Source organism: Manacus vitellinus, unplaced genomic scaffold (assembly GCF_001715985.3).
Source record: "Manacus vitellinus isolate BGI_N305 unplaced genomic scaffold, ASM171598v3 scaffold_5_pilon, whole genome shotgun sequence".
Taxonomy (NCBI): Eukaryota; Metazoa; Chordata; class Aves; order Passeriformes; family Pipridae; genus Manacus; species Manacus vitellinus.
In genome coordinates this window covers 10597396-10625235 of record NW_021940682.1, presented here as the reverse complement: position 1 = coordinate 10625235, position 27840 = coordinate 10597396, and the positions used below count along the sequence as shown (strand labels likewise).

Here is a 27840-nt window from a genome sequence, read left to right as displayed (position 1 = left end):
CCCAGGGGACAGCTCCCCCCTGCCCGGGGCAGAGGGGCTGACAGAAAGGAGCGTGGTGGCTGAAAGGTAAATCCCAGAGACACCTTCTCCAAAGCAGCTTACGGCACTGGGATCTACCCTGCCCGAAACCCGGTGCGTTTTAATGCGTTTTAATGCAGTGCGGTACTGCTGGGAAACAGCGACCGGGGGAAGTGTGAGTGATTCCTCAATTAACTGTTCTTCTGCCGAAGCGAAAACTTGGGGGGCCGGGGGGGCTAGCGGGGGGAGGTGGTGTTGGTAGAGGCACGGCAGGCAGCAAGTCCTTTTGGGCGAGCCTCCTGCATTTGTAGGAGTGGATAAGGGGTGAACACTCTGCCTTCCTTGGAGCGGGGCTGGGAAGGGTTTCCAGGCTGGAAAGAGGTTTCTCTTTTTCTTTTTCTCCCCTTCTCCCCCCCTTCCAAATCAAGATGAAAGTGAGCTTTTGGGGTTTTCACTGGCTGATTACCAAGGAAAAATAGAACCCCGGGGTTTGATGGTTGGAAGCATTTTAACAAAGATATTTCTAAAGAACTCATTTGAGTTTTGTTCTTTTAATTCTAAAGGTGTAACATTTTTCTATGCAAGCTAACCGCAGGTTTAGAAATACAAACTGCTTTAAATTATTGTTTCTTCACACTTTTCAGTCTTGAGAAATTAAGATATTTTGATGATCTTTTAAACTTTTTGAAAATGAGATTTACTTAACTGCATGAGTAGTGGGAGGCTATTGTAGCTCTTGTCTCTTTTCCCTGTGAAAAATACAGTTTGCTGAAAAATGTCCAAACAATTTAAAATTTATATCCTCACTCAACTTATTGGAGTTGGCACATGGTGTTTTCTTTTAACAAGCTACTAGTTGTCATATATTGTATTTTCAGCATCTTAAATCTTTGAGTGAATGGGTACAGAAAGTAAGACAAGGAAAACTCACAGGACAATTGAGTAAATGCAGATTTGTGACTATGGTGCTGCTGTTAAAAAAGCCTTTAATATCTTGCAAAATGTTTCTTTCGTATTTAAGATAAATCTGTCATATATTATAAAGAAAATTCATAGAATCCACAGTTTTTAAAAAATGCTGAAAGACAAGGTTTATGAAGAGAGAAGGCATTAAAGACAATTCAGTTGCCATCTCTGTCAACAAATAGAAGTGAGGTTGTAAAGGGATTTTGTTTAGCTATTTATAAAATGTAAGCTCGCTACAAAATTAAATGCATGCAAGAAGTGTATCTACTTGCATGTTTTTCTCTGAGAAAGGATAATTACCGTGTTTGTGCATCCTAATCAGTTAATTTTGTGTGAGAACAACCAAAGGCAGTTTGTATGTTCAGGTTACTCTAAGTAAATAATAAGAAGCATAGAGATGAGAGGAACTTTTGTTAATACATGTTATTTCATGTATCTCATTTTGAAAACAGTCCTTTATGGGGAGAAAATTATTTTGAAATCTCAAAGGTTGTTTTAATTTAAACACAATAGTCTGCTCTTCTCATGCCCATATAACATGCTCCAGAGGTGTTTGTGATCTTGCATTCACACTACCAGTGAAAGTGATAAAAACCAGTCAGGCCTCTTTCACTTGTCTAATTGCAAGATGAAATTAATGATTTTTTTTTTTTTGTCTCTGTGTTTAAGACAGAGAGAAATTCAGTCCTTTACAAGCTCACCATCCAAAACGCAATTAAAGCACTTGAGTGCAGTGGTCTGAAGGGTCTTAGGTCCAGCAGAGGACAGGGGAGGGTATTTTCTCATCATCTGTCACAGGAGACTGGTGACTCCCCTCTTTCCCCGTGGTACACACATACCTTAGCACCTATCACTGCTCTGGTGGGATGAAGCCTCATGTGGGTTCAAGGAGGCTCTTAGGAGGTGAAGAAACCCTTTAGGAGGACATGATGGGCAGCACTGGGTTATCTCCTAGCACTTTGACTCAGTGATTTCCAATGTTCCTGCAGTGCCTGGCACCTTCTGGCACCTCCCCAGGCAAGGAACACTGTGCTGCTGCCACAAAGACTCCCACAGACATCCAAGTCAGAGGAGAGCAGGCAAAATGGCCTCGGTCTTCCGGAGTGAGGAGATGAGCCTGATGCAGCTCTTCCTTCAGGTGGAGGCTGCCTACTGCTGCGTGGCTGAGCTTGGGGAGCTGGGTCTGGTCCAGTTCAGAGATGTGAGTAGTGCCTGGCTGTCATGCTGAGATGTGCCCTGTGGTGTGCTTGTCCTTCCGTCAAAGCGCTTGGGAAAGGTGCATCTGGAGGACGGCCAAAAAGTCCATGGTGAAAGCAGGACTTCCCCAAGGCTGATCTGAAAAACAACTATGATGCCGAGAACCTCCCCATCCCTGAGTCTCCCCCCATCCAGTGCTCTGCATGCCCTCCACACAAATGTAGAACAATTCCTTCCATCACCAGAAAACAGGAGTTCTCTTGATGGGAGTCCCTCTGTGACTCCTGCTGTCACAGCAAGGTTGTGGGGCAATGAACCTAGTGTAAGGCCACCATGTCCCTGGCCATAAGGAAGCCCCTGGTGTCACCCTGCCACTAGGAACCTCTCAGATGCAGCGGTGTTTGCCATCTGCACCAAAGGCATTCATGCTTTGCTGATGTTAAAAATGAGCACAGCAGTGTGCAGCCTTCAGCCCCAGGCTTGTTTTCCCTCCTGTTTTTAGCTGAATGTGAATGTCAACAGCTTCCAGAGAAAGTTTGTGAATGAAGTGAGAAGGTGCGAATCCTTGGAGAGGATCCTGCGTAAGTAAATGCTTGTCAAATGCAGTCGGCTTCCTGCCAACTGGTGGTGTGGGATTTATTTCTTTAAGTGCTCTCACACTGGGGAGCAGAATTAGTGGCAAAACGGTGATGTTTTCATCTGAGCCCCTGGAAATGTTTTCCATGCGTCAGCTAATTACCACTTCACCCCATATGGGCAATAAATTATTGCCCCTGTTTTGAAAATGGTTAATTGAACTGAAAGGAGGTTAATTAGCTTTTATAAAATCACAAGATAAATCTGGAGCTGGGCAGGAGGCTAATCCAAATAACCTCACTCTTACACCAGTGCACCAGCTGTTGGCACACACACTTCTTGTGGCCCAAGGGATAAGTCCTTAAAACCCCAGCAGCAGAGCTCATGATGCCTGTTGTCCTGTGGACATGTGTCCTGAGAGCTCTACACTCTCCCCACCGCAACGCTGGTGCCCACTGTAGCCACGGTGACTGCACTTGCCATTGTAGGAGCAAGGGAGAGAAACCTGAGCTTTCTGTGTGCCTTACTCACTGCCCCAAATAAAGGGGGCCATGCTACTTGTGGCGGGGCTGAGGGCTGTCCAGGTGGGAGTGGCCACCACGACTTCAGAAGAAACAGCCTCTTCACTGTGAAAGGAGTTGCTGGGTGTAATTTCTTGATGTCTGTATATGGACTGCGATGATGGCCCTTGTATATCATTGCATCTTGTCACACCTCCGTGGGGCACCTCAGTCCTGGCTAAGCAACGAGCTGATGACCACGATGATGAAGCAAAGATGGCTCTGTATTGAGATTTATGTGTCCTTTCCTTGTAGGTTTTCTGGAAAATGAGATGGACAACGATGTTGAGATAGTCAAGCGAGAAAAGTACCCAGAGACCCCCCTGCCTCGGGAGATGATTGATATGGAGGTACAGAATTTGTAATGCACCAAGGAGAGAAGAGGCAGTGCACTGGGATGTCTGTATGATGTGCTCAATAGAGCCCTGCCTTGCAAGAAAGGATCTGGTATCTGAGGCTGGCACAGCTTTCCCTGCCTGAGGAGGTGCTCCCTGAGCTGCTCTCTCAGCTGTTAGGTTAAGGCTGGTCCTACAGGCATGTTCCTAAAGGACCCCACTCTTTTCACCATCCCCTGTGAAACACCCCTCAGGTCCCACATATTAATGGAAATGTATCACTCTCATAGAATGCCCCCATCATCCTGTAGGAGAGAATAAGAATGGTTTGGGTATTTTACCAGGAGAGCTGATGTTAGAACCAGCTTCACTGAATAAAAAACCCAGGATTGTCTGTCCTGGTGGGAGCATGGTTGTGATATAGTAATGCTGGGGCCTGACACAAATATCTGTGCCTTACTTTTTGATGTGCAAGGGATGCTTTATTATAGCCCAGCTGGAATTTAAGTTTACTGAGAGGGTAGTTTAAAAATGCTGCACAAGTGGGTGACTAGGAAGAAAAATCATGCTTACCAAGGGCTTCGGCTTCAGCTTCACAAGCAAGCTGGTTTCCTAGTGTGTTCTTGGGCCCACATCCTTACCTAACTTTTGGCCTGTAGACTGACATCCAGCCAGCCTGGGGTCTGAGATGTCCTGTGAGGAACCACAGAGACACTGAGACAGGCTGAGGTACTTACCCAACACACCCACTTACCTGCCTGTGCTTGGGTCAGATGCATCAGAACTCTAATGTCAGAAGAGGACAACACACCCAGTAGGGAATGTTGGCAATGGAAACCTGATGCATTAGCCTTGGTGAATATCTTCCTGCAAAAAGGATTTATCAAAGTGCTCATTGAATATTTCTGCACTCTCCCCTGGAAAAAAATATCTAGTTTGCTATTTGGTATCAGCTTGATAAAGGGCCATTGGTCTGCCTCAGAGTTTTTCTGGATGTGCTTGGACCCTAAACAGGCAGTGCTGGAGAAACTTGAAGCCGAGCTTCTGGAAGCCAACCAGAACCAGCAAACACTGAAGCAGAACTTTCTTGAACTGACAGAGCTCAAACATCTGCTGAAGAAAACCCAGGACTTCTTTGAGGTGAGAGACCTCTTTGTTCTTCTAGCAGAGATGTGGAAGGTTCTTAAAAGTACTGACACTTTCATTTGATGTATGTCGCTGTTGTTAATTTTCAGTCAAAAGCCAGTAAGATACGTTTGCAAAAGCACCTCAGTCACTTTGGAGCCTGCATTGTTCTGTAAGTCAATGGGGCTTAAGAACTTGGCTCCCAGATCTCTTTGAAAATGGCATTTATGCTTTCCAGTTGCTAAGATATAATTTACTTTTATTGTTTTTCCTTTGGTCTAAACCTCTGTGGAAAGATACCTTTAGGGGAAAAAATGTCAGGAGAAAAATGTGAATATAGTTTTCAAACTGGCAATGCTGAACAGTGCTTTTTAAAACTAATGTTTTCCAGGCAGAAACCAATCTGCCGGATGATTTCTTCAGTGAGGACACATCTGGACTGCTGGAGCTGAGAAGCACTCCTGCTGCTGCTGCTGCCAAGCTGGGGTGTGTATTGGTGATGGGCCACAGCTTGGCCAGACTTCCCACCTGTGCTGCATTGCTGTGACATTGGCACAGTTTCCTTCAGCTTCTTAGCAGAGGTTGCTCACCAGCCTCTTCAGCATAGCTGTTTCATGAAGTCAAAAGTGTGCCCTCAGAAATTATCATTGAAACTTTGGTCAGGTTATGGGTCAGTGGGACAAATGGACCAATTCCAGTGACCCCTTAGTAGGTATTGACTGAAAATTGTTGTCTTACAGCATCTCACCTGTGACTTTTGGGCTCAAACATCTGGATACTCCAGGCATGGGTGTCTAACCACAGCAAAAAGCCATGGAATTGCACTGGGCTTTGCCAGTGATAGGAAGTTGCTCTAAGAGTAAGAGTTAGGGGAGTTGAAACACCACTGTGTATATTGCTGATGGCAGTTTGGTGGACAGCATAGACTCAAACAGCTTTCCCTTGCACATCAGACAGGTGTGGTGAAACTCACTGCTGTTCTTCCAGGCTGGTGTTTTTAGCTGCTTATGCTGTTAGTTCTGAAATCCTGTTCAACTCCATTATAAGCAGAGATTATGTCTGCAGGGTGTTGGCCTTGGTGGGTGTATACCAACGTGTCATGCTGCACTTCAGAGGTGCAGTCTAATGCTTTCCAGGAAAGGAAAACAGGAGAGAATAAAGACAAAGCACCACTTCAAAATTTCTCTCCTGCCTCTGTCATTCAGGCACTCTCTGTTCATGTGACTTTGAGCATCTACCCATTCCTCCATTTCTGGCCAGAGCTGTCTCTTCTCCTTCAACTGTTGATCTAGGAAAGTCTTTTTTTAAGGAAAGAACAATAGGATAAAATCAGTAAGATGACATAAAAGCCAGGCTTGAGGAAGGAAGTTTTCCTAAAAGTACCTGCAGCAGCAGCAGAACCCAGGCTAGAAAACACGAGACTAAAATTGTGTGCATTACCAAGGTCCTAAAAGGCCTAGGATGGGCTTGTAATTTATTTATCTTGTAACTCTGCTCAGATTCACGGCAGGGGTAATAAGGAGGGAAAGGATGATACCCTTTGAGCGTTTACTGTGGAGAGCCTGCAGGGGAAATATCTACCTGAGGTACACTGAAATGGACACCCCCATGGAGGACCCTGTGACAGTAGGTACCAACCTGGTTTTGCTTTACTCTGCCCTGCGTCCGTGGCTGTGACCTGCAGAAACCAAACTCATGCCCTGGCCATGCTGCAACACCAGCTGCCTCACCGGAGCTGGGTGTCTGAAGGCAGCCTGTAGAAGAAAAGTGGGAAAGTCTGAGGATGGGAGAAGTTTCTTTGACATTGTTTTCCCCTTTTGCTGCTATCGAGGTGGTTTCTTTTTCCTGCCTGGTTAAGATGTATGTGGGGCCTAGTAGGGTGGCTGTATTATGGGGACCACTGTGGAGATGGACTGTGGCTGTCCTCACCTGGGGTTGGGGGGAAAAGAACAACCCAGTGGAGAGGCTGCCAAAAAAATCCCATCAACTTTTCTGCGCAGGACTCCGGGTGCATTAAATTCTGCTTTAATTTGTTGCAGAGAGAAGAGGTGAAGAAGAATGTGTTCATCATCTTTTATCAAGGAGAGCAACTTAAACAAAAAATCAAGAAGATTTGTGACGGGTAAGGCAGGCTGGGGGGCAAGCCACTATGACTCCCATGGAGGTCTTTACCTGGCAGCCCAGGCTGGCTGAATTTGGAACTAGAGATTAGATCTCCATCTGTCAGCTCTGACACCAGAACCTCCCTTCTCCTTCTCAGCTCTTCTGCCCCTAATCATGAAAGATATCCATCACCTTGGCACTTGGAAATCAAGATCCTAAATTTTACAAAATGACTTACAGCTCTTGGGAGCTTCAGTTGCTAGGTTTTTAATTTGGAACACCTAAAAGGGGACTGTTGTCTAAGGAATACTCAGCACCCTTTTCCTGAAAATCAGGGGCCCTAACTTGGGGACTGGAAACATGGTAATCCCCAACTTGCTCTCAAACCTTCCTGCATTTCTTCATAAAAAGATGATGCTGTAGTTTATTCAACCCTTTCCCAAGGCCTTTGAGCAATATCTGTGTAATCAGAGAAGGAGCCCTGGAGAGAAATGAAAGCTTCATGCAACTTGACTTGTTTCCACCCTGTTAAGCATCTTGAAAAGATAATTCAGGTTGAATATTTTGTTACTCTTTCATAATACTGATGACCGATGGGCTTTGTTGCAGTATAAATCAGATTTGAGGAGAGGATCTCTCTGCTGTCACCAAACCCATTTCAGGTATGGCCCCTTGGCCAAGAAGGGACAGCCTGCAGGCTGTAGAAAGTCACAGGGAGGGGGTGAGCAATTGTTCTTCTCTGACATCTGCACTCAGGGCAGGTCTCTCCTTACATCCTGCCTTTAATCAGAATAAAAACAGGTAGATCTTTCATCCAGCTGGGATAACTGACTGCAGTCCTGTGAAGTGACAGAACCCTGGGGACTATTAGCAATTCCTGCATTAGAAATGGGGCCCTCCAAGATACCTTCTACAGGCAGTGGAGGGCAATCTCTCGTCCTGTGAGAATTCAGCCCTCCTGAGGTGGGCATCTGTCTATAAAGCAATCACAGACAGCTGAGGGAAGACTCCCAGCTCTCAGTCACTGATTTCTGATCCTGAACCTCAGATATGGAGGGAGTTCTGCCATAGCCACTGTGCAGGATCAGTCTGCTCCTGCCAGTGGTCTTTGAGCTTTCAGTGAGTCTCATTCTCCTTCTGGATTACAATTTCCTGCATATCATAGAATCATAGAATGGTTTGGATTGAAAGGGACCTTAAAGATCATCTAGTTCCAACTCCCCTCAAATGGGCAGGGACACCTTCCAGTAGACCATGTTGCTCAAAGCCTCATCCAGCCTGGCCTTGAACACTTCCAGGGATGGGGCATCCAAAACTTCTCTGGGCAACATGTTCCAGTGCCTCACCAACATCATAGTAAAAAATTTCTTCCTAATATCCAGCCTAAACCTACCCTATTTCAGATTAAAGCCACTCCCCCTTGTCCTGTCATTACATGCCCTTGTAAAAAGTCCCTCTGCAGCTTTCCTGTGGGCCTCCTATGTGCTGGAAGGCTGTTATAAGGTCTCCCCAGAGCCTTATCTTCTCCCAGCTGAACAACCCCACAGAGTGCTGCAGGTGCTTCATTTTGGATTATTATTTTTTCCCCTGCAGCATTTTAAATTCCCTGCAGCCAAAACCCCAAGACTGTTTTTCTGGGATGAGAGTAAAAGAACAAGCAATGCAGTGCCTGTCAGCATTTTCATTATTGATTGACTCCAAAATCATCCAGACCGTAGGCACAACCTTCTGCAGTGGAGTGCAGGGGGGAGCAAGGGGCCAGGCAGTGCTGGAAATGTGAGCAGATCCCTGCAGGGGGATCATGACACGATCATTTTTTGGGAACTAGTGTGGATGTGGTAGTAGGCTCATAGAAAGGAACTTAGGCTGGTTTCTCTTGGGCTCTTCTAACTGAAGGAAAACATACCTACCAAAGACAAATTGACAGGATGCCCTTTGCAGTCCTACTGCACTGGGTTTTGTTTGTTGCCAGCTAAGTAGGCTACACTTGAAATCATCCTTTATGTTCCTTCTTCCTTTCAAGTTTTTTGCTTGCTAATATGCACACACATAAAGATGTGTTGCTGAGTGGCAGGTTTCTAAATACATTAATCCTTTTGTGCTCTGTGGGCCATCAGCTGCCCCTGGTACCCAGGCCAAGACATTGTGATCTTGGCCATCTTTTAAGGCAGAGTTAACTATACCTAATTCAAATGGCAGTGTCATTCCAGCCCCAGCAGGACATTTCTGCTTAGCACTAAGTCATCATTCATGACAAGTAAATACCCTGCAAAAATCATGGGACTGGTCTTAGCCAGTCTCCTGCAAGGCAGGCTAAGATTTGTTTGCAGAGCTGTGTGCCTCAGGTTACGCTTGTAGTCCCTGCTTGACTCTAATTGGTAACATTAGTCTGCCAATTTCATGAGTATTAAGTCCGTGCACAAATTTATTAGTGAAAGATGTAGAGGGAACAGGGAGGAGGAAAATATAAGAATTTTTCTTTTCCTCCTTTTCTTGCGGCTGCCTCAGTGCTAATGTGAATACTAAACTGGGTTTATCGATGTAAGGATTCCCTGCTGAATTCTCCTGGAGCTTTCAGAGATGTGTGTGCCATTAGGGCAAAGCTGATACTCAGTATGCAAAGTGGCTGTTAAAAGATCAAAGCAGCACTGCTGCAATAACGTTATTGGGAACGGGGGAACTGTACAGCATGGAGGAATAAGCTTTCAAGTTTGATTAAAAATCCTTATTAAAGATGAACTAAGAGCTAGGAAGAATAAGAAGATGGAAATAATTAGGTGGGGTGAATAACCTTTGGAAAGGAATATCAGGTGTTGAGTGAGGAGAAATTCAATTCTGGAAAGGGAAGTTTAGCTGAAGAGCACGTGCTGTCATTACACACAGCTCTGGGCTGATCTCTAGGAAACTGCAGCATGTTTTGTTCAATTTGCAACTGTCCTCACTTGTGTGTGTGCTGGAACTGATTTTGGAGAGCAGGTGGTGAAGTATCCTGTGCTCAGACAAAGCCAGAATATGATGCTTATTTGTACACAGAGCCTGAACATTTTTGTCTCTTAAGCAGGGATAGACCCCTATGACCCTATTACACCGCCTTTTAATTCAGCTCACGTGCAGAAAGGCAGCCCTTCAGCAACCCTGACTCAGTGTACCTCCATGACAGGATGGTGGAAACACGTTGCCTTAGGTGGGCAGAAGATCCCCACTCTGTAAAGAGGAGGGATCTCTTCCTGCAGATCTGTTGGGCAATATTAAAGTAGCAGGAGTGGCACAAGCACTAGCCATCACTGAACAAACCGAGTAGGAAAAAAAAAGAGGGATCTCTGCTGTTTTAGTTACTGCAGCAGCTCAGCTCAATTCAGGCTTGCAGGTGCAGAGTCTTGCAGCAGTGCACCTTGTGATCTACAAGGTCCTAGGGGGAGCTCAGTGTGCTTGCTGTGGTGCAGGAATTGTCCTCTGGGACTTGTTTTGCAGGCAGGAGAGGTAGCTGTACACTTTTCAGAGAGACATGCAACCAATTTGAAATTGGCTGTACCAGGATCATGCAGTGGCTGTACGACACTGCAGTGTGCTGTACTGGTGCAAGCACCTCTACACCAGGGTGACTTGCAGCTGTACTAGGGAAGGTCATGTTGCATACCATAGATGAAGCGGTGTACAACACCTGCATGGAAGTAAGACTTTCACTCACATATTAGAATCCCACATTAGTCCTTGTTATACCACACTAAACAAACCCATTGAATGTCCCAAACAGAACCTTGGGGGGAAGCTTATAAAAGCATTTATACTAGCCTGGCATATCTAAGCTGACAGATGCCACTCTCAGGGGTTTAAAAACCTTTACCCGCATCCTTTCCTTGTTCCCAAGCTGTCTAGCCAAACAGGTGAGCCGGAAGCCAAGAGCCAGCCGTCCTCCTTCAGTTTTATCTTGGAAATAGTATTTTGTTTGTTTATGCTTGTTTCCTCGCTTGTTTGTTTTACGAGGGTTAATTACTTACGCAGCCTGCCGGCACAAAGGGCGCTTGCTTGCAGTGCGGCAGTAGCTCAGCTGGTGCCTTCTCCCAGTGCCTTCGAGAGGGTAGTGCAGAGACAGGGACATGGTATTTTTCCAGCCTCAGTGCAAGAGGGACATCTGTTGGCTACCGTGTTAGCAGGGCTGCCTTTGCCAGGGTGGGCTTTTGTTGGGACTCTTTGCAGTTGAAGCAGCTTGTGGGCATAAAGGGAGGTGCCTACATGTTAGTACTGACCACTGTATGAAGTCAGCTACTGTGTGTCACCTGAGACAGGAAGGTTTTTTTCAGCTAGAACAGGTGAAGGGATTTTTGTTCTCATGAAGTGATAAGTGTACCCTTTTGGACTTCTCTGTGAGACCAGACACATCTGCATAGTATGTAAGAAGAGTATACTACTTGGTCAGGAATGAAGTCCAGTTTCCCTGCCTTTGAGCTGAGAAGAGTACAGAGGAAGAAAATTCAGTCAAATAAATGGTGTTTCTCACTTCTCTTTTACTGAGGCTAGATTTCGTGCCACAGTCTATCCCTGTCCAGAGTCTGCCACCGAGCGCCGAGAAATGCTTGATGGAGTCAACACAAGGATTGAGGATTTAAACACAGTAAGTGGCAGTGGCTTCACTGAGGATTGAACCCTGCAAGTGGGACCTGCCCAGATACTTGTCCTGTCTGAAACCCTTTGGCCATGGCCAGACCCCAGGCTTGTTTTGGGAGCTGGCTGTGCGGAGCTGGCCAGGGGCTGGGAATGAAACCACCAGCCGTGGAGTGGTGCCCCCGCCAGTTGCAAAGGCCAGTGCTTGTGCTCTGCTCTACCCATTTACAACCTCCAGGAGCTGCTGGGGGAAAGCACCCCATGAGTGGCTTAAAAACTATTTGCTGCTGTTCTCTATGCAAAAGCCAGAGATTTAGACCTTATGATATGGGGCTAAAGAGTGAAATATAAGATCATCAGCAGGCTTACAGGTATTGTAACCAAATTGCACATTATTCAAGATTAGTCTAGCTTTTAGAGCATGGTTTGCCCTCAGCAGCTTGCAAAGTTGTTCAGTCATAACTGTAGTACAAGGCTTAGAGGGGACTCTAAGGATTTCTTTTATATTTACATTAAGTTTTCTTTACTGACAAAATCTTGGGGTGCTTATCACACTAGCAATGGAAACCCAAAACTGCTGTTATAGAAGTACAAGTCTCCAACATTTACTATGGGGCTGAAAGCTACAAGTTCAGTTGCTATGGGTGCTCAGGAGCTTATATATTTGTACACTGTATCAGGACTTCGCACCTTTTGGAGAGACTCCTGCTTGTGTATTGTGACACATGACAGTCAGTGGGTCCCGAGGCAGGAAGGAACGGGCACCCTGTTTGCCTGAGGTGGTCCATCTGGCAGTTGGCATCCTGCTGTCACCCACTCTGTGAATGCCTGTGACTGCCAAGCCTGCACACAAGTCCGCTTCCAAACTGGACTGCTGTCACTCCTGAGCATCATGGGCAGCCAGACTTCTTTAGCACCTGCAGACCACACAGATTATCTTCCTAACACATTATCTCCTTCGTTCACTTATGCAGCAGCGCTGTGGTGGCCACATGAGGCATGGAGGTTCCAGGGCCATTGTGGCTCTAGCTTGTGGGTGTGATACACCCGAAGTTCATGGCACAGAGCTGCCTACGGGAGATGTCAGGTTGGAAGTGTGTAGTGAGATGTGGCAAGTCTATAAGCAACTGGGTAAGGAACCAATTCCACAGCTCAGTAACTCCCAGTGACCTCCTCTATGCTCATAGTGACTTGGGACCATCCAGGGAGAGTCCTTAGTGAGCAGCATTGTGCACCCGGTGTCGAGTGCTCCCGTGTCCAGACCTGCACACACTGCCCTACAGTAGACCCCACTCATTCATACAAATCATTCCCTTTCTGCAACCCTCTTCCACCTGCCTTCTCTAATTAACTACTGAATTGATCATGCCCCCCATGCTTCCCTGTCTCGAGTGCTGCCTATGCTATGCTTACAGGTGATGACACAAACTGAGTCTCACCGCCAGCGACTGCTGTATGAGGCAGCAGCCAACTTGTGGTCCTGGGGGATCAAAGTGAAGAAAATCAAGGCTATCTACCACATCCTGAATTGCTGTAACATCGATGTCACCCAGCAGTGTGTCATTGCAGAGATCTGGTTCCCAGTGGCTGATGCTGACCGGATAAAAAGAGCTCTCCATCAAGGAATGGTAAGAGACTAACATTTTGGGTCCTTGAAGCTCTCATGCAAACTGCATTGTTTATATGTTGAGTATATGTTCAGACTTGTCTGTTACCATAATGCTGGGCTACCTTCTCTGTTTTAAGTTGAGGTTGTTGTATGATTGCTTGGACTCAGGGAGTTTAAGGTCAGCATTGAATCTTAGCTGGTCCATGAACCAGCAGTACTGACGTCTTTCCCTGAACAAATCAACAACACAGAAAATAGAAAAATGTGGATATTAGAGAAAGGGTTGAGATATAAAACTCCTGAGCCCAGATTTCTTGTTGCTGCCTGTGCATATTTGGACGCAGATTGTGGTGTTGTGGGACTGATTTTTCTCTCCTAGCCACTCTGACTGTGTCTGCCCTTGTCACTGGGTTTGCAGGAGCGCAGTGGCTCTACCATTGCCCCCATCCTTACTGCCATACACACCAGGATGGCACCACCCACCTTCAACAGGACCAACAAGTTCACAGCTGGATTTCAGAACATTGTGGATGCGTATGGTGTGGGCAACTACAGGGAGATGAACCCAGGTGAGAAACATTCAACTACCTGCACCTGGCTTGCATGAGCCAAAGTTAAGCCTTTGAGTTCTGTCACCATCCTAAAATGTGTACTCTTTGCTGACTAAGAAATCTGAACCATATTGGAACTCTTTGGTGCATAGGCATGTATTTTCTCAAGCAAAGAATTTGGCTGTAGGTCTTCTTCCCATTCTTGTGATAGGAATAATGAACTATACAAATATGAGATGGGGAAAAAATGGTGAGGTAGCAGCTCTGAGGGAAAGAATGAAGCTCATAAGACAAATGTAAGTTGAGCTCATTGTGTTGAGGCAAAAAAGGCCAAAAGGACCTGACAAAAGAGTGAAACCATTGGTAGAGAATCTCAGAGAGACCGCTGCAAATTAAGAGATGCCTAGAAATTGGGCCCCATGGAAAAGGGTCAGATTAACTCAGATTGTTGAGGCTGAACAGATTGAGAAACATGATAGTGAACTTGAAGTACCTTATGGCATTGCAAAACTGAATGCAGTTCTCTACACGTGGTGCTTATTATGGTGAGACAAGAAAACTGCAAGGAAGATACAGGTCATACAACTGGACAATGTTTCTGATGGTAAAGCTAGTTCTGCACTAGATCTGACTGCCTGGTGAGTAGGGGAGGGATCAGGGAGGCCTTTAAGGGCAGCAGCTGTAAGGAATGGCCTGATGGGGTAGACAGCTTCTCTGCTGAGGCCTTTTTTTTTTTTTTTTGGAAGCAGCTGAGCTTTTCATCCTTTGCTTCCTGCAGCTCCATACACTATCATTACTTTCCCCTTCTTGTTTGCGGTGATGTTTGGGGATTGTGGCCATGGTGCTGTCATGCTGGGCTTTGCACTCTGGATGGTCATTAATGAGAAGAGCCTTCTGGCCCAGAAGAGCACTAATGAGGTGAGTACCAGGGAGCTGATGCACCCTTTAAGCATAGAAAAAGGCTCATCAGCCCCATTTGATAAAGGGGACATCCAGCCTCCCAAAGGCTGAGAGGAGATTCTTTGAAGATACTCATGAGGTAGAAATTTGGCAAATAATTATGACTACTGAGACACATAGACCTAGATGAGCCTAAGGGACTCAAAGTCTCCTATGAATAATTGTATGTACATAGATTAGTACAATCATGTCTCCTGTTGGGCGAGGGCCACCACCTGGTGGACCTGCGGGTACTTTGGTCACTGTCACTGCCTTCTCCCCCTGCAGATCTGGAATACCTTTTTCAGCGGGCGCTACCTGATCCTGCTCATGGGCATATTCTCCATGTACACTGGATTCATCTATAACGACTGCTTCTCCAAATCATTCAACTTCTTTGGTTCTTCCTGGCATATCATCCCCATGTTTAAAAATAACACTTGGAAGTAAGTGGCTAAATGTAGGAAAGAAGTGAAACCACAGCAAATGGAGCACATAGGCTTGGAAAGAAAGACTGCTTGTGTGGGGAAGGGAAGAACTCCCTGCTGTGGATGCAGTCATGAATGAATCAGAGGTTTTGTCTGACACACACAGATAAACTTGCTATTGAAATGGAAATGTAGAGTCCTTGGGAACATGCCTATTTGTTCAGGCATAAAAATCTGCAGGTGTCCAGGACTGATGCATGGAGACTGTCATTGTGTGAGGCCCATTTACACACACACGTGCACACAAGTGCAGGATAACAGGTCATAGAGAGGTTGGAGCTGGATACGGATATCATGTGGTAGTCCTCAGCACACCTCACATAAATATACCATAGGCTTAGATGGAGAGATTAAGCTGCAAAGGTCATTTCCCTTTTCTCTTGTAGTAAGGACGTGCTTCTAGACAATACGGTGCTGCAGTTGGATCCAGCAGTCCCAGGAGTATACTCTGGAAATCCATATCCATTTGGAATAGATCCGGTAATTAAATTAAATTGCTCTAAGATAATTTGTATTTCAGTCCTGTTTCTACATATCACGTACATCAGTAGCTCCCTGCACTCTCTCCTGAAGCTGTGCTTTTCAATTCTTGATCTTTGCCTGTTCTTTACAGAGCTGTCATGGTTTAACCCCAGGCAGCAGCCAAGCCCCACACAGCCTCTCGCCCCCTGCCCCACCGGTGAGACTGGGGAGAGAATCAGAAGGGTAAAAGCCTGGAAACTCGTGGGTTGAGATAAAGACAGTTTCCCAGGGAAAGCAAAAGCCATGCAAAGCAAAACAAGGAATGAATTTACTGCTTCCCACGGGAAGGCACGTGATTCGCCATCCCCAGGAAAGCAGCGCCCCATCACGCGTAACGATTACTTGGAAAGACAAATGTCATCACTCCAAATGTCCCCCCCCTTCTCCTTCTTCCCCTCAGCTTTATATACTGAGCCTGATGTCACATGGTATGGAATATCTCTTTGGTCAGTTTGGGTGACCTGTCCTGGCTGTGGCTCAGCCTCCCAAGCACCCCTAACTTCCATGCCAGCATAGCAGTAAAAAGAGCAGAAAAGGCCTTGGCTCTGTGTAAGCACTGCTCAACAATAACAAAAACATCTATATTATCCAGCTTGTGTTCAGCAGAAATCCAAAACACAGCCCCATACTAGTCACAGTGAAGAAAATTAACTCTACCCCAGACAAACCCAGCACATTCCACCCCTTATTCCATACCATTTACATCATGCTCAGATCCTACACTATTCAATACAACTTCATTAACCACTACCCTCTTCCCATTTATCAGTCCTTCTGATGCTTTTCTTTAGCAATTAAGGATATATATTAAGGATGTATATTGCTGACGGTTTTGCACAGGCAGCAGCAAAATGGTAAGAAGGAAGGCTCTTCGATTTTGCTGGAGGGTGGTCTTGTGCTACAGTCTCTGCTCCATCAGCAATCTGATGGACTCAGTTTCCTTACTTGGGTATTTAACCCCTTCCAGAGATACCTCACCAGTTTGAAGGCAAAGTCCCAATTTTAATGCAGTCTATTTATTTTATGAAGTGTAAAGTAAAGGCCAGTATTAGTTAACTTATCCACATTTTCTCTGTGTCCTACTTGCATTTTTCTCACCATTCTGTCTTGATCATGTGTTGAAATGTAGTTGTTAACATCATGCTTTCCTCTTTCAAACTTCACATTAACCAATTAACCTCTGTTCCCTACTGAATGCGCTCTCATTTCAGTTGGTCACACAAAGAAACACTGGCTTCCCCTGCTTCTCAGAGACATTGACCTTGTAGTAAGTTTTTAATAAATTCAGCTCTAAAGCTCTGCCCAGGATGTAGGCAGTCCAGTTCAGGAAGCCATGTCAGAAGCAGCTGAGTTTTCTGTATGTTGCTCTGACACATCCCTGATTTAGGTTTACCTGGACTACCACTTCCAACTTGGCTTCTGCCAACTCAAGAGACTGGGACCCCTGGCTGGGAGGGAGGAATGGCTAAACAAATTCTGGCAGGGAAGGGGTAGACTGGAAGCATCAGCCCCCACGTGACCTTCTCTGTTGAAATTATCCATGTTATTTACCCAGAAGGACAGATGGTTCTTTGCATTTTGCAAATCCTGGTGTATCCTGAGGTGTATCCTGGAAAAAAAGCCACCCTGAGATGCAGAAGCTAGGCAGTCTTCTGTAGCTATAATGGGGGCAAAGCATGTTGGACAGAGGCGCATAAGCTAATGTTTCACCTTCCAAATAATCCTGTCTTCCTCCTTTCTGTTCAGGTACTATACTTAGGGTCTGGAAAGTGGTATCTACTTACTGTCTCTGAGAACAGAAGACTAGGGATTCTAGGAAGTTTTAGAGGAAAGAAGAAGCAACCCTGAAGCTTTGTAGCATGAAAAAGACAAGACTGAGAAGAGACATATGGTTACTGTCCTAACATAACTGAAAAGTTACTGCAGAGAGGCAGGTGATATGCTGATCTCCACGGCCAAAGAGCTGGGAAGAGCTTTTTTTTTTTCCAAACAAAACGTTCGAAAATGCTCTGTTCTCAGTACTTCTCTGGTGAAGGTGGAACAAATTTCCATAGCACCAGGAGGGATTTTCTCATGCCTTTCCATCTTTGCTCAAGAAGATGACTCAGCCTAAAGGCAAGGAATGACACAGAAAAAGTTCTGCTACCAGCCTTTGCATCGGTTTCTGGAGGGCTGAAGCAAAGTCACAGAATCATATTACATTCCTGTTGTTTCCTCTATTAAACAAGGCTAATACTTATACTTTTTAGATGAGAAGCTTAGCAGAGTGAAAAGTATTATAAGGAACAATTAGAATTCCATTGCTTGTTATCTTCTTACTATAACTGAGAGTAGTAAATTGATAGTGTCAAAGCAACAACTTCCACAAGTCTGTTACTAATCAAACACCTGAAAATCTTGTTCTTCTCTCTCTTTCTCTGCTCCTTTCCCCGAAGATCTGGAATGTTGCATCAAACAAGCTGACTTTCCTGAACTCTTACAAAATGAAGATGTCGGTTGTCATAGGGATTGTGCACATGATTTTTGGGGTGATACTCAGTCTCTTCAACCACATGTAAGTTTGTTTCACCAAGCCTGTTGCTGCAGCACACAGGCCCTCATCGCTAAACTAGTGTCATTCATTCAAAGAAAGCCTCATATCTTTGACTGATGACTTGAACTGCCCCGTACCCTGACTGACTCACACTGTGGTTGGTATATGGTGCTAAGTCCGAAGGACAGCCATTACATTGCAGGTATTTTCTTGGATAAACTCTCTTTTTAACTTTCTTATATTCTTGATTCTGCAGAAATACTGAAGTACTTTAAATTAAAAATATATAGCAAAAATACTGAAATACACTAAATTAAAAATACATAGCACCTCCCACTATGGACAGTTTTTCTCTTGAAAGACAAGCTCTCTTGGTCTAAACCAAAGTACACTGAAATCTTGCCGAGTATGTGTGTGTGTGAGTTTCAACTGGCTTAGTGGGCCTTTAGTCAGGGTCTGTGGGTCTGTGTGTCTACATCTCTGCCTCTATATTTTGCAACAAAAAATAGGACATGGTGGTAGAGTGGAGGGGCTGACACTATTGTCTTGAGAGACTCTCTAAAGCTGAAATGAGGTGGTGACCTTCAAGGACAGAAGTGTTTGCAGATGACAGAGAGGACTGCCCCTACATAGCTGATACTACACCTGGTTCTGACCTTCCTCAGAATATAATGCTAACCTTGTAAACTAGCCATTTTTTGAAAATTGGCTTCTATTTCAGTGTAGTAGTGTTTTGAGGTGCTGAGATACAGGTAGGTCAAGTATAAAAATCTGAAGGTAATCAGTACAACAAAGATCTTGTATTTAAACAATAGCTTTCATTGATATAACCTGTAATTACAGACTTCTTTCTTGGCTAGTGACAGTTGTATATTCATTAGGTTGTTTTCCAAAGGCTAAGTAGTGTACAGTACTGCCATACTTGGGTGCAAACTTGTATTAATACCTAGTGTATTAATTGTAGTTATCTTTCCTGATTTTTTCCAGCTACTTCAGGAAATATATAAACATTATCCTTCAGTTCATTCCAGAGATGATTTTTATTATCTCTCTTTTTGGCTACCTGGTCTTCATGATTATTTTCAAATGGTGTCATTTTGATGTCCACTCATCCCAGAGTGCACCAAGCATCCTCATCCACTTCATCAACATGTTTCTGTTCAATTATAGTGACACTTCAAACGCTCCACTGTATCTGCATCAGGTATGAATCAAGCAGCTTGATTCCACTGTAGCTGGTTTTGTATTTGCAGTGGGTGTTGTGGAGTGTGGGCATAAGTATATGGGGAACGGGCTCCGAAGCTCAATCACAAGTGCCTGTCACAGAAGTGAAGTTTATTCCTCTGGTATTTGTGTTGGCCTTGTAGACAGATAGGACAGAGAAGCTATCAATCAGTGATGCAGAGAGAACCTCATTCTTAATGTTATCCTTACAAGAACAATGGTGCAATTGAAGATACTTTTGGTGAAAAAAGGAAAGAAGGGTGATTATGGATGCAAAGGTAGGTGTTGCAGATGTGCTGTCCTGAAGTCTGGTCACGACGCTAGAGACATCTCCCTCCCTTCATAATTTCTTATTTCTTCTTTGAAAAAGTCAAATATTTCACAACTTCATGTAAAAAAATAGAAGCACCTTGAGGATTTTATGGCAGCTTCTTGTCAGAAATACCTCCTTTGGGGAGTTCACTTAAAAAAAAAAAAGGCAAAAGTACCATCAAAAAAATCTCCTCTAAGATAAAACTTCCTTTAAATTCATCTCTATTTATTTGGTCAAAACATGGATTTTTTTTTTTTCCTTGATTGATTTTATATCAGCAACATCAATGAAGAATATGCAAACAAATGCAGCATCCAGCCACATGTGTGCACCTACTTCTATACAGTTGCACACTCTGGCACTTCAACGTGAGCTCAGTTTTAGGGCTGCTGGGGAGTCAGTTAGTAGAGAGTCCCAATTAGTTCCAAGTAACTGTGTTAAGGCTTCAGAGGGAGTTTGGGAAAACACAGTTTTCCCAGCCTTCAAAAAGTCTTTGGGTAACATTTCGCTTTGTAACAACCCAAAGCCTTCCCAAGATGGCAATTTTTTTTTCTCAGATTCCTATCTCCTTGCCTCACCAATAACAGTCTGTGCCATCCACCTGGGTAGTCTGAATGCAATATTGTATGAGACAAATCATGAGGTGATTTGAGATCTGAGCCAGCTTTAAGAAAATGCAGAAGTTGTAGTTAAGGGTTTTCTTTGTTTTGTTGTCATTTTTTTTCCTGAAGTACAAGTAGTTATGTTAGGACAGCAATAGGGGTGCCATACTGCACTGAAGGAACACCTTATGTTGTGGGGACAATGTGGTACCAAGCCTAAACTATGGGAATTCAATTCCCTTCTGGAATTGCAAATCTAGAGCAAATCCAGGGCAAGACTTAAATGACTTGGCTCTTACTGCAGCATTGCCACACTGATCAAAGCAAGGCAGACTGACTGGCTCCCACAACAGTTAGAACATTCCCTTGGGACACTGGACAGCCAGGTTCAAGTCAGTAACATTGGGTTTTGGTAAATGAGCCCTTTCCAGCATGAAAGCCTTTCACCTCCAAATCTCCAACCATCTCTATCTGGAAGTGCTTTCTGGAGCCTTAAGCAGTATACATTTATTTTCATGTCCTTACAAGCAGAAGATACACAACCAAGCAGGGAGTATATCTGTTGTATTAAAAAAAAATACCATTTTACGGAATCAGGTTTCTAACCATAAATATAGTTGGCTAAAGGAAGTAAAGTAACTTTTTGTTCTTGTTGTTGTTTTGTCTTTTAGAAAGAAGTGCAGAGTTTCTTGGTCATATTTGCTCTGATTGCTGTTCCCTGGATGCTCCTAATTAAACCTTTCATCCTCCGAGCCAACCACCAGAAAGCACAGCGCATGGTAAGGGATGTGGATCAGTCAAGGGGGATTCAGTACAGCGGAGGCAAGGATGAGGAGATAGACCCCAAAACTCGTTTGCAGTGATCTAATTAAGAAGTGCTCTTCTCTGATCTCAGACTCTCGCTGATGAGTTCAAAGTGTGCTTTATGCCACATACACCAAGGGCATGTGTATGGACATGTTTGAGCCATCTAAACTAGAATCACAGAATGGTTAAGTTTGGAAGGCATCACTGGAGATCATCTAGTCCATCCTCCCTGCTCAAACAGGGTCCCCTAGAGCTTGTTACTCAGGATTGTGTCCAGTCAGCTTTTAAATATCTCCAGAGAAGGAAACATATCCCTGGAAGCAGGAGCTTTGGTTGCAAGGCCATGCCCTATTTGTTAAGCTGACATCAAGCTCTTTCACATGTCATATCCAAAGTCATAGAAAGTTTAGAAAGACTGAAGTTCTGGTAAAGCCAAGACAGGGCAAAGACCTCAGTTGTTAGTCCACAATCACCACTAACCACCAATTAGCTGCTCTGTAGAAATGGAGCATTTCTGATAGTCCTGGTATTGGAGAGAAAACACTGCTTAAAGAAGAAGCTTGATTTAAAAGCTGTTGCCCGCTTTCTAGCAGTGCTTTCTTCCCTAACTGATTGCCTTCACACTAAGAGCCCTCCTTCCCATGGGCTCTGTGGTTTGCCCAGCTCTGCAGCACATAACTGTGGCAGCTGCAGTTTCTCAGTTGTTCATTAGTTCTCTCCTTTATTACACTAATAGGACTTTACTTGTCTGTCAAGATTTACTTCTCTTTGTAGTTAGAGTTAGTGCCTGGAGTGCCTTTTATAGGGCACAGATGTTTCCATTTGAAGAAAGAGATGCTGGCTGTGCTGCTTGACCTTTTCCAACACAGTCACTTCTGACCTATAACTGAAAGCCAGGTCCCTGGGAGACCTTTGCAGCCCTGCCTCTGCGCTGTAATTTCTTATTTTGTCATTCTTCTGGGATTTGGATGGAAGCTTGACACGGCTGACTCCATCTCCTACTTTTATGCTAGCAACATCTGACAGGTTTTCCCTACCTCCTATTGTGTGCCCATATTTCCATTCCTGATTTTCATATGTTAGCTGTCTGATCACATCTTACATTCCCCCAGATTTATATGTTTGCAACAAAATCTGTTTTCTACGCTGACATTCAGGTAAAGCAAAGATAAAGTGGGTGTGACAGTGATTACTGCTGCAATATGAAACAATATGTTGTCATGAGACCCTTCCCATGAAACCTCCTGGAAGCTATAAAGAGTGACAGAACCTGAGCGAAGCCATGAGGTCCATATTTGGTTATGCTGTATAAGAGGACTGTTACATGATGTAGGGCTGTTTTCTTGTTGTGCTGTTGTTTCTGGAGTGAGACTCAGATCAGGTTATTCAGGCCTCTAGAAAATCTCCGTAAAGAATAATTACAGGGAGAAGATGGGTTGCCATTTTTGTCAATAGTGAAATAGTTGAAAGCACTGGAAAATGCTCTAGGATGGAAAATATTTAGGTATTGTTAGCCATTCCATGGAAATATTCAGTTTCTGTAGTCCAGGATGACTGACTATTTTTGAATTGTCTTCGTGTTGATGATATAATCCTTCATTTGTTACCCATCATGAGGTTATTGAGGGAGTTCTGTGCCATGGACTTCATTTTGGTATCAGCCTGTAGCATGACAAAGGATTTATTACATTTTGTTTCTGAAAGATCCGTTCTCAAGCCATCTCAGGAAACCCTGGAGGTGAAAATGAGGTAGATGTCCAAGAGACCAATCACTCCAAGAAAGCTTCCCAGGGAGACCACAGTGGTGGCCATGAAGGACATGAGGGTGATGATGAAGAGGTAAGAAAATTTGGGCAGGAAATTATTGAGACAGACACAATAGTAGAAGACACAAAGTCAAGCAGAAGACTTTTTCAGAGTTGTCAGCCCTTCTTTTTAACAAGATGTCAACACACACTGTTGTAGCACTTTGTGTTTCCAAACAGAAAGAGGTTTGAATTTTCACTGAAATAATTCCCCTAAATTTTTCCTTCAGTTTTACCTGGTGGTGGCAGGTATTCTTACAAACCTCAAGGTTTTGTTTCCTCAGGGGTGGTTGTTTCATTTCCACATTGCACCCAGAGAAGGTGAACCCTTTCCCAAGAGTCAGTGAGTTTTCCTCCCTTTATTTTGCAAAGGAGAATTTAAAAGTTGGAAGCCAGAACTGTTGACTAAGGAGAAAAGTCTTCCTTTGGCAGATACTGTCTGGCTTCTGCAGTAGGCAACAGCCCAGGAAAAAGTAACAGAAGTGTTTGTGGCAGTTGGGAGTATCAACAATATTGAGTGTGGATATTGCTGGCTGTTCCCAGTCACAGAGAATCTTCACAGATTTGTTTATTCATTATTATAAGACACAATAATTCAGTGATATCTCACAAAATGTGTATGCCCATAGGCAGATAGTCTGAAAGCCACTATTTTACCTAAGGACTTATGTCTCTATCAGAAATCCCATTGTTAGCAATTGGATTGACATTTAAATATTTGAAATTGTAAGAGTGGAATATGAGCTGTTTCCCGAGCATTTGGTTTTCACTGGAATTGTATTTCTCCAGGGAGAATGTATGGGAAGATCATACAGAATGGACACTTTTCAGAGCAGTCCCTTTACCTGGGAAATATCTTTGCATTGCTTGGGACACAGCAAGGAAAAGGAAGGAGTATGAAGAGCCTTTCGTGGAGTGTTGCTCTGTTAGCCAGGAAGTCCTGAACTAGGAACTAATAAAATGTGTTTGGTTTTATGTTGTTTCAGTTCAATTTTGGAGACATATTTGTCCACCAAGCTATCCACACCATTGAATACTGCCTTGGCTGCATCTCCAACACAGCATCCTACCTGCGGCTCTGGGCGCTGAGCTTGGCCCATGCACGTGAGTGATTGTCCACCTGTTAGTTTCCTGACCAGCAACTCCGTGCTGATCACTGCCTCTGCTGGTGTTTGAGTATTCCTGCAGATTTCTTCATAAAATCCAAGTTCTCCTTGTGGCCATTTGTGTCTCAGGATATTTTGCTTCAGGTTAGGTCAATCCAAGCATTTCACAGTGGCCATCTCAGTTTTCAGTGGTGATCCCTGGCAGCTATGTGTGAGTCAGCTCCTGACTGCATTTACTGGCTGGGACCCCTTTCCCACGCTGCTCTGTAGCCACCCCTCTGGAACAGTCCTCATGGTGTGTGGCACAGTGGGTGATGCAGTCCAAATGGGTAGTCCAGTCCATGGAGGTAAAGGCAGTATGGAGTCATAGCTTCTTTTCCAAGAAGCACTTGCTGTAGCCTCAGGGTATGCAGACAAATGTCAAAATTACTTGAAACAGTTATTTTGATTTTGTTCAGCAAACTAGAAACAAAAGATCTGGTTCAAGAGCTTCTGGAATTTGTCATTTTCAGTGGGATTTTTCCCAGCGACATTCAGTGGAACCTTACATTCCATGAAAAATGTACAGCATTTCAATGTCTTTTGCCTTGATTTATGATAAAAACAAATGCTCAAAAACTAGAAACTGCCTCAGGCTGGAACTTCAGGTTTTCAACATCTCTAATTTTTCTGAAATGTTTTTTATTAATATTGCTGTACTGCCTCTGGCTAGGAGTTGCACCTGCCCTAAAGAATTGAGCACACAAAAAATGAAAACAAAAAGGGGAGGGCTTGTGGTGTGGCGTGCCATGGGTTGACAGGTCTGAGCTGTGCTGCTTGACACAGAAATGAGCTTAGTAGGAGTTGAGTGGAAGCTAATACACATTAGCTTTACATGGAGGACAGATATCTAAATAAAATAAAATAAACCAACTAAAAAGCTTAGCTAAGGGCAGTCCTATGTATTCTGCCTGGAGAACCACCATATTCCTTTGCAGCATTACAAAATTACATCAACAAGATTTCTTTTTTCCTGAGAGCAGCAATTGGAAGGGATCCCTGGGATGCTGAACTGGTGGCTGGAGCATCCAGATGTAGAAGACCTGGGCTAAATCCTTGCTTTGCCTGTATCACAAGAGAAAAATTGCTCTTGTGTGCTCCTGTGTGACTGGGGTAGTTAAGTTAGGAATATGTTATTGAGCTGAGAGTACATGTCAGATATACCAGTGCTGTGAATGTTGATATAGACCTGTGCACAAAAAAAAAAATCTTTAAGAGCATGGCAAGAAACCTGAACACAAATACATCCTGCCTTGGGTGGGACCAGCCAATTGTCTTCGTTTTTTTTTCCCCACCACAGAATCTCCATGACACCCTAGGAGAAGTGGTTTGGAGAACAAGTGGGAATTACATGTCTCCTGTGAGTCTTAGCTAGGTTCAGTCAGTGCAGCTTGTATCCTAATCTGCACATGTATTGACTATGTCAATCGATCATGTTCACTGGGATTTAGTAGCAGGCAGTCCTAGAAGGCTGCACATACTGCCTACCTGCCATGTTAAGGAAGTGTAAATTAAACTGATGAGTGTATCATGACAGGCTAACAGAAGCCTTGGTAGTGTGCTTCCATGGACTTGTGATGCAAAGTTAAGCCAAAACAGCACCATCAGCCTCTAACACAGTGAAAAGGAGCAATGGAAAACAAGCTGCATCCACTTTCCTTCCCTGGTCATCATGGAAAGGCGAGGTGGCCATATATGATCACTGTCATGTATATGTTACTATCATGTGCATTTTATCCTAGGCCAATTCATCTGACTGGGAAAAATGGGTGAGCTGGCAGACTGCATGTCTGTCCACAGCTGTTGCTTAGCACTGTTTTCCCTTTATTTATTTCTACAGAGCTGTCAGAGGTGCTTTGGACCATGGTGATGCACAACGGGTTGAGCAGCAGTGGCTGGACAGGCCTCATTGTCATCTTCATTATCTTTGCAGCATTTGCAGTGCTGACAGTGGCCATCCTGCTGGTCATGGAGGGGCTCTCTGCCTTCCTGCATGCCTTGCGTCTGCACTGGTAGGTGGTGTGGTCTTCTGGAGGTTTTTGGAGCAGTCTTTGGAAGGGATCAGGCTGTGAACACAGGTGGCCCCGTCAGCCAGTACAAGACACGCTGCACTAGTACCTGTGCGTTAGAACATCAGTTGCTTTTGGCAAGTGAAGCGAGGGAAACTCCTCCAAAGGGAGGTCAGAGCTCCCTGCTCTGAGCTGCTCCCGGGAGCAACCTGCTTGTCCTCCTGTGCCTGTGGTGGCTGTGAGCATGTGAGGCCAATGGCAACCTGCAGTTCTGTCCTGGTAAATGTGCAGAGCCAGCAAGGCCACTTTAACCTGCATGACAAGGCTCAAAGGCTCTACAGCCCCACCACTGGCTGTGTATCCCACCCAAGGTTACCATCAAACAAGATTACTGTCAAAGGTTATTGTCAGACAATAGGGCTGGGACTGCCTAGGTCAGGAAGAGTTCAGCTGGGGGCACAAAACCTGATGAAAACCTGGGTCAACGCTTGTGCCATCAGCTCAAGTTGAGCTCCAAGCTGGTTTGGCTTTGTGGCAAAGCAGTTTCAAGTTAGCTCATATCTGCCTTAACTGGATGTCGGTGCAGGCAAGGACAGCAGTGCAGATGCACTGTCAGGCTAGTATGTAAGCGAGACCAAGGTGGCAAAACACCCTTTACCACCACCATAACTCGTCTTCCTGCCTGAGCAGCCAAGCTGTGGTTTTTTTCCATCATGTAATGTCCCACCATAAACCACAAACACTGACAAGGAAAAACAGGGTGCAGGGTGCAGGTGCTTGTCATTGTGCAGGGCACGGGAGATGTCTGTCTCCTACCAGAGTGTTAAACCAGCAGGTGGTTATCCCAGCTCTCAGAGCGGCTGGAAGCAGGTTACTGGGCAGGCAAAGTTCTGCTGACTGGCCTCACAAGAAGCATTTCCAGGCTGGCTGATGGAAAGTCTAAGCTGATACATGCCAGGTTGCTCCCTGGGCTGCCTGTGTCTCACTGCTGTCTCCAGAAAGAGCCTATGTCCTGTCTCAGAGGCCACTATCTATCGTGGCCTCCCTCTTCTCATGGGTGCCATGTGTAAGCCTCTTGGCTGCCAGTAGATCCTGCCCTTGAGCAGCACTGATGCCTTCCTCTGCTCCTCCCCAGGGTGGAGTTTCAGAACAAATTCTACGTGGGAGCCGGGTACAAATTTTCTCCATTCTCCTTCAAGCACATCATCAGTGGCACTGCAGAAGAGTGAAGCCAGTGCATCACTGCTTCACTCCTCAGACCAGGCTCTGTTTCCTTGTGGTCACTCACCCGCAGCGTAGGGTATATGGGATGAAAGAGAATGGGATGTGGCCCTTGAAAGAAGAACAGCTGCAGATGAAAATGTAATAGTTACATTCCAATATACTGCTGTATCAGCTGAGAGCTGAACTGTATCAGCTGGGCTGGCTGGACCCTTGGCTGAGTGTCTCCACTGATGTCTTTGCCAAGTACCTGGTCCTCAGCATTTGATGAGGTCAGCTGCCTACTGCTTGGTTGAAAAGAGGAGATGTAGCTTTTGAATTAAACCAGTTATTAATAATCAACTCACACATGTTTTGCTCCATTTACTGCCTTGTCTTTGTGGTATATTTCTTTCAGAGGAAAATATGTTTTGGCTGTTGTTTTAAGCTGTGGTTGATCATGTGACATGATTAAGTCCCTTACAAGATTGTAGCCCGTCATTTAGCACACAATGCAAACCAGCTCAAAGACAGATTGTATTGCAGGCTTGCAATTTTCTACATGCTTCACTAGAATAACCTTCTTTTTATTTGATTTTCTCCAGGGCTTG

General features: G+C 44.7%; 1 protein-coding gene across 1 annotated transcript; it reads left to right on the top strand.

The window, feature by feature from the left end:
• Positions 1-24: 24 nt before the first annotated feature.
• On the top strand, positions 25-27592 carry ATP6V0A4 (ATPase H+ transporting V0 subunit a4). The gene is made up of 21 exons (XM_018080196.3): positions 25-66; positions 1974-2185; positions 2684-2762; positions 3573-3667; positions 4667-4792; positions 5169-5263; positions 6277-6403; positions 6817-6899; positions 11399-11492; positions 12898-13110; positions 13510-13660; positions 14421-14560; positions 14870-15027; positions 15456-15549; positions 18027-18145; positions 19112-19328; positions 20935-21042; positions 22775-22909; positions 23862-23979; positions 25861-26032; positions 27165-27592. The coding sequence occupies exons 2-21, from the start codon at positions 2069-2071 to the stop codon at positions 27256-27258; spliced, it is 2535 nt and encodes an 844-aa protein (XP_017935685.2). The 5' UTR covers positions 25-66; positions 1974-2068; the 3' UTR covers positions 27259-27592.
• Positions 27593-27840: the final 248 nt, after the last annotated feature.